This window comes from Vollenhovia emeryi, unplaced genomic scaffold (genome assembly GCF_000949405.1).
Source record: "Vollenhovia emeryi isolate VEMERY1.0 unplaced genomic scaffold, V.emery_V1.0 DF939349.1, whole genome shotgun sequence".
Taxonomy (NCBI): domain Eukaryota; kingdom Metazoa; phylum Arthropoda; class Insecta; order Hymenoptera; family Formicidae; genus Vollenhovia; species Vollenhovia emeryi.
The window spans coordinates 18177-24648 of NW_011967017.1; the positions used below are offsets into that span (position 1 = coordinate 18177).

The 6472-nt window shown below is 49.4% G+C and overlaps 1 protein-coding gene across 8 annotated transcripts in view; it reads right to left on the reverse strand.

Moving 5' to 3' along the window:
• The window catches only part of LOC105558384, a 23760-nt gene that overhangs the window by 4837 nt on the left and 12451 nt on the right, over positions 1 to 6472 (reverse strand). For 6 of the 8 annotated variants that reach the window (XM_012006015.1, XM_012006014.1, XM_012006013.1 and 3 more), the window contains exons 3-5: positions 5001 to 5092; positions 4810 to 4872; positions 773 to 882 (exon numbers count right to left, since the gene is read on the reverse strand). In XM_012006015.1, coding sequence (XP_011861405.1) covers positions 773 to 882; positions 4810 to 4872; positions 5001 to 5092 — 265 coding nt within the window. The remainder of the gene's footprint in view (positions 1 to 772; positions 883 to 4809; positions 4873 to 5000; positions 5093 to 6472) is intronic. The other 2 variants (XM_012006020.1, XM_012006021.1) reach the window with 1 other exon arrangement.

The following is a 6472-nucleotide window of genomic DNA, read 5'->3' on the forward strand; positions in this document are numbered from 1 at the left end:
ACAAAAAAGAAACAATTTCATCAAAGTGAAATTAGGGCTGATATTCATAGTCAAGTCTTATATTCGTCAATGAAATGTTCCATACAGCATCTTTAGATAAAGTCAAGACAGTCTTGAATATAATTATAATCTGAAGGAACAAAGTTTGTCATTAAAAAAAACAATTTTATTAAAGTGAAATTAGGGCTGGTATTCATAGTCAAGTCTTATATTCAAAACCGTCTTAAGATTCTTTAGATACTCCGTAGCCAATGAAACATTCCATACATCATCTTTAGATAAAGTCAAGACAGTATTGACTATAATATAATCTAACTATGAATACCGGCCTAGATATTAGATAACAAAGTCCGACAGTCAGAAAATAAAATTGGGCAAGAGACAGAATTTTCAGGAAGTCAAATAATTCGTGGATGATAAAAAAATTAAATAAATCTTACGCGAAAAAATTAAAAATCTCCACGGTGGAAGATCGTAGAGGCACTTCCTTCGCTAAATTAGCGAATAAGTTTACTCAGGTTGAAGACGGTCGCGCTTTAAAAAGCAACAACTGCAGTAAACTAAACGAGAAGCAATTAAGTATTTAAAGCGACAGAGTTGCGTATACGAGCGCGTAATTTGCCTTCACACAGTTTCAATTGCAAAATGAAGACGCGGAAGACGCGAGCTGCGGACGAGACGAGCTCTCGACCCATGCATACGCACGCGCGCGCACGCACGCACGCACGCACGCACGCACGCACGCACGCACGCATCAGCCGGCGATACTCACGCGAACGTGGAGGTCCCCAGGCCGTTTATGTACTCCAGGAAGACCGAGTAGGGCAGATAAGTCTCGCCGAGCTTCTCGACTCTCTGCGGGTCCCGTAACTCCGTGCCGCCCTGAAACACGAAATGCCGGCGGGCGGTCGTCGTTAAAATCGCGTCCGGGAAAACTCGCGCCGCGCCGTCAATGTCAATTTCGCGGCAGCTGTGCCGATCCGGCGGCCGGTTTCGTTCGCCAGAGAGACAGAAGAGAAGAGAAGAGAAGAGAGGAGAGAGAGAGAGAGAGAGAGAGAGAGAGAGAGAGAGAGAGAGAGAGAGAGAAAGAGAGAATGAGCAAGGTGGAGAACACCCGCCTCCTCCTGGCATTAGTGGTCGCGTAATTTTAGAACTACGACAAATCTCGCCGCGCCGCTGCGAGAAACCGCCGAAAATAGACGCGTTGGAGCCGCGACCTCTTCTAGAACGCAAAAGAAAGACGCGGCTCGGCGGAAGTGAAGAGCGAGGAGAGAAAAGACGGGGAAGAAAGCGCCCTATTGCGCGCTCCCGGGGGCGCATCTTCCCGGGGTGGGGAAGAGAGACGTAAAGACGTGTCGACGGCGCGAATTCTTATGTCGAAGGGACATACTTAACGAAACTGATACGAAATTACGTACGAGTGGGGAAAATTTGACTACCCAGTGAGAAATGACACGTCGATCGATGTTCGAAACAATGTCGAGCCGATACCGAGTCCGACGGTGTCGATGTAGGGTAGTTTCCGCGTCAGATTGCACCGGAATGCCGTTCTCGGTGCGAACGGAGGAATCAATTAAGAATCACCTCGGCCAAGGTCCAGAAATGTGAACAGGAATCGATAGATACCGCTCACACGGAGGGAATTTTCCCTTAAACTTTATCCCGAAGATCACGTGATCGTGGGACAACACGGCACTTGGGAGAATTTTCTAAGAGCTTTTTTCCTCTAGTAAAATGTATGATAAATTTTCAGAAAGCTCTCATAAAGTTCTTCAAAATGCCCGGGAAAAATTGCTTATATCTAATCATATCTGAGTATATCTAACTCAGATATAAGCAGATATGATTAGATATATACATTTGTCCCGGGTGCCATGTTGTCCCAGGATTGTATGATTTTCGGGGTAAAGTTTCAGAGAAACTTCTTTCCGCGCGAGAGTAGAATCTGCGCGAAATCCTGTATCGGACTACGCATTGGAGATCGAGGCTTTTGCAAATCGGAGATTAGGATTCAACCAGCGAAGGTATCACAGATGTTACTGCCCGAACAATGGCGCATGTCCGAAACACGTCTTGAAGACATCTTCATCTTCCTTGACATCTTTTTCTAATCGTAACAATCATTCACGAAAGTGTACAGCTATATATCGCGAATCGTAGCCCCCGAGAGCTCCATTCCTTCATCATTCGCGCTCCAAAACCGCACTCGCTCCTCCTCTCTCTCTCTCCTCCAGCGTCACTCGATACCGCGAGACCCACCGCTTCCGGCGGCTACTGGGAACGGAAACGCGCGCTCGCCGCAAGCACTTACGGAAGTCGGAAAGACAGGGTCGCGGAAGGCGATCGAACGGATGGAGAACTGGGTGAAAAAGAACCGTCGCGGAGGCCGCTCCTCTTCGCTCTCCTCCCGAGAACGCTCCCGAGAGCGGGAAACGGCTCGCGCGCGGGGACTGCCGATGCTCGGGGACGCCACGGCGAACGAGACGCCGGGCGTTCAAGGATGCGCGCGCGCGCACTTCCGAAAATGCGATTCGCGCTCCTGAATCGCCGAAGATTTTTAGACAAAATTTCGGTATTTTCTGGGGAGAAAAAAAACAGACGGGCTCCTTGCCGGTCGCGGAGACGCGACGAACCGGTCGTGGTGCTGGCGGGACCGAAAGAGAGGACCGTGTCGCAAGGCCGATGGCGCTATATATCGCTCCTATTTTACAATACATTGAAGCGTAACAGCGTGGGATCCGGAAATTTGTTCTGTGGGTGTAGAAATCTACCTGTTTTGTGGGTGTAGAAATCTACCTAAAATATTTTCTTGGGTGATGATGAAAAAGTATCTTTAGCGCGCCCGGTCGTCGAGTCTCACGGCAGATTTCATACGGGCAGAAATGAGTGCGCCGCGCCGCGCCGGTTACATCGGTTTCACGGTGTCACAAGGCGACGCGCATTACAATTACGCGCGCGTTAGTCACGCGCGCGTGTGTCCGCGCGTATTTTCGTCAGCGTGGATAAAGTAATGCAGCCGTAATGATTTCATCGCGTTGCTTTTAGTCACGCGCATCGGCGTCGCGGATTATTACTTCCGCAATACCGCTCGACGCCCGCCCCGGTGTCGCGCTTCAACCAGCACACGGCCGAATCACACGCTGCCAGGGGGAGATTTCGTAATTTCGTAATATAATTTTAGCATAACAACAATGTAACGTTAATATGACTCCGGAAATAGACTCTTTCAGGTGTCACCTCCTTCGCCCCCCCCCACCCCTCAGAAAGTTGCGCGGGATGTTAAATAGCTTCGCACTCTGTTAAGGGGATGCTAGAGTAATTCTGCACTTTTGCACCTTTCTGACCTAGAAACTATCAGTTCGCGGAAACACTTGTGTAATATACAGATTAAGTGGCTTACGTGTACAGATCGAAAGCAGCTTGCTATTCCGGCAAAATGAAAGAACAATATGGCATCACTGAAACTAAGTTTGTAAGTCTAATAAAAACTAATAGTGAGCAACACACATACTACATGTACTGTGTGTGTGCTGCTCACTATTATTTTTTATCAGACTTACAAACTTAGTTTCAGTGATGCCACATTGTTCCTTAATTTAGCCGGGATAGCAAGCCGCTTTCGATCTGTGCACGTAAGCCATTTAATTTGTATATTACACAAGTGTTTTCACGAAACAGACAGTTTTACATGCAAAAGGTGCAAAAGTGCAGAATCACCCCAGCATCCCCTTTAAAGCGCGAGGAGCAACTCTTCGCACGTATTGCGACGAAAAGGCGAATAGTTTGAGCGACACGCGAGATTTAGGAAGCGTCGCATCTCGAGTCTCGTAAACCCGCTTACTTCTGGGATCAACCCTTCCGCTACCAAGTCGAAGATTTCAACCGAGTTTACTCGAGAGTGATCTTTGTCTCTCTCCCCCCCTCTCTCTCTCTCTTACACACACACACACTCACACACACACACACCCACGTGTCTTCGAACACATGGAAGGAGCATGAAAATACTTTTGTCCGGACCCAACGCGGGGAGAACTACTCTGGGGTAACTTCACCGTCCGGTCCAGCGGACGCGGCGACCAGGAAGCAACCACACCGGAGTGATCGGGGGAAGGAACATTTTGTCGCATGCGAGGATGCACACACGGACGGACTCACCTTATACCTTCGCCTTGCGTTGAGTCTGAGCGCGTGGAGGGCAGAAGAAAGAGAGCGAGAGAGAGAAAGAGAGAGAGAGAGAGAGAGAGAGAGAGAGAGAGAGAGAGGGGGGGGAGAGGAAGCGGGCGTGTTCGTGCGGCGGGGATTATTTTCGGATTGAACCGCACCAAATTTAGTTCCCGCCCGTGTCTAGCGTATCGTATGGCCCGCCGTGCGCGACTCCGCCGCTCTACGACTAAGGCCTTCCGACAGATCGCCCGCGACCTGGAGCCGCGGATCGGCCGATAGGCCGCTGATAGGTGCACCAAGCGCGACGGGAAGCGACGCTACCATTAATTTCCCTCGGCTCGTTGATAGCGCGGCCCCGGTTATTTATATACCGCGCTGATTCCCCGGCGGCGTAGTCGCGCGATGACCCCCTCGGGTGGCGACCTGAAGATTGTTAATGTTGCCCGCGGCGAACGTGAATGCAAGCGAAAAGAGAGAAACGTTCACCGCGTGGGTGCAGAGCCCGGCACTGGTAGAATGAATCCGGTGTTTATTCAGCAAACGCCGGAAGCTGGACGGGCGGGACGCGGCGGTGCTTACTAACGCGGTTGTTGATGCTGGCCGGGGCAGCCGCAGTTGACGTTTCGAACGCGCCGGGATACTCACGAGGAGGAAAGAAAGCACTCGGGCGGAGTATCGAGTACGGCGCGACGGGAACCACCTGCGTGACTGAACGAAAACCCCGCGCTGTACTTATAGCGTATCGTCGCCGTGATGCGGGCACGGCGCCTACTAAACGCCCGATCGCATCCCGATCGAGATAATCGGATGCCCCGCTAGTGGCGGAGAATACTCACGGGTCGGATACTCTGGATGCCGGCGGGACCGAAGAAATACTCCCTTCCGTACGCGACTATCGCCGTGTGCCATATTCCGTCCAACTTGCGACCTGCGAACCAAAGTCGAACGATGTTATTTTAACAATGGACAATAGCGCAAAGTGGTATTTAACGAGATATCTGTATTATCAGGCATTTTGTGCACTTGGCGCAATTCCAACACCTTTACCGCTCGATGCCATATTGAGATTTTTTCATGTTAAGCGGAAGATAATTGCAATTGATAATTAGTTGGCAGTCGTAGGACTTTACGATAAAAATAATAATAATCACGCGATAAATATCTAGCAAATAATTTTCATTCGACGGAATAAAGGATGTAAGAGCCAGGACAGGATGTATCTAAATTGTTTTAATTTTTAAATTCATTGCGAGCAATTCACCTCAACCAGGGTTTGAACCTGGACAGGGGGGTCTTGGCTCTTATATCCTTTGTTCCCTCGAATTGTGATTTCACGTCAGAACCTTGTGAATTTTATTGTTTAAAACAATTTAAATTTGACAAAGTTTAGCGACGCGAGACATCTCGCGGTGTGTATATCCGTCGAAAGATAAGAGTTAAAAGACTCTCCTGAAAACCATAATCGCTGGTTCCAAGTTTTCGGAACTTGAGAAAGAATGATATGAAAACTGATTCTATTTGTATCCGCGGTGTGATCCAACGAGGCAACCTCGAGACAGGCTTAAATTCAGGCTCGCGATACTCTCTTGTCCAAGGACCGACGGAGACGATAAATAATCGTCGCGACTTGTCCTCGCTAAATTCGCCGGCTAGATCAGAGGCGCGAAACGCGAGGCCCCGCGGACCCGGACGGAGCTTTCGAGCTCGCGGACCCGCGTGTTGCCTCCTTCGACCCAGTTCTGCACCGCGGAAATAGCTAAGTACATCCGCGTACACGCGTCGCCTCGTGGCTTTCTCATTGCGCCTCTCGGGCCTCCGAGTGATGTCGACCTCGCAAGAAATAACCCGGGCCGTTATAATTACTTCCAGAGCGGTGCGAGACGCCGACGTTTACGACGAATTCGAAGACGGCAGGCGGGCCTCAGGCTTTTGATGCCGTAGATGCAACGGGGTATATTTATAGAACGTAACTTTACGTAATGCGAATTTTCGACTTGGTATCTCGAGGGAACAAATCGCACCTTTGTTCACCAACGCGGAATTAAGTCTCCTTCAAATTGAATTGGAAATCATTATCGGACGATTAATCGACGGTCTTACGCATGGCATCGATTCGATTGGAAGTCGCGAATTCTTACAATACTTAGAATCTGGTAGATATGTCTCACATAATTCTCTCTCTCATAATTGTCGGGACAATCCGTAAGATAATCCCGACATCCACGAGGTCTCGGCACTCGTTCGACCTGGGGGTCAATTATGTATCTTAAGGCTTGTGTCCACGATGCTAGAAGTTGGTCCAAGTTCC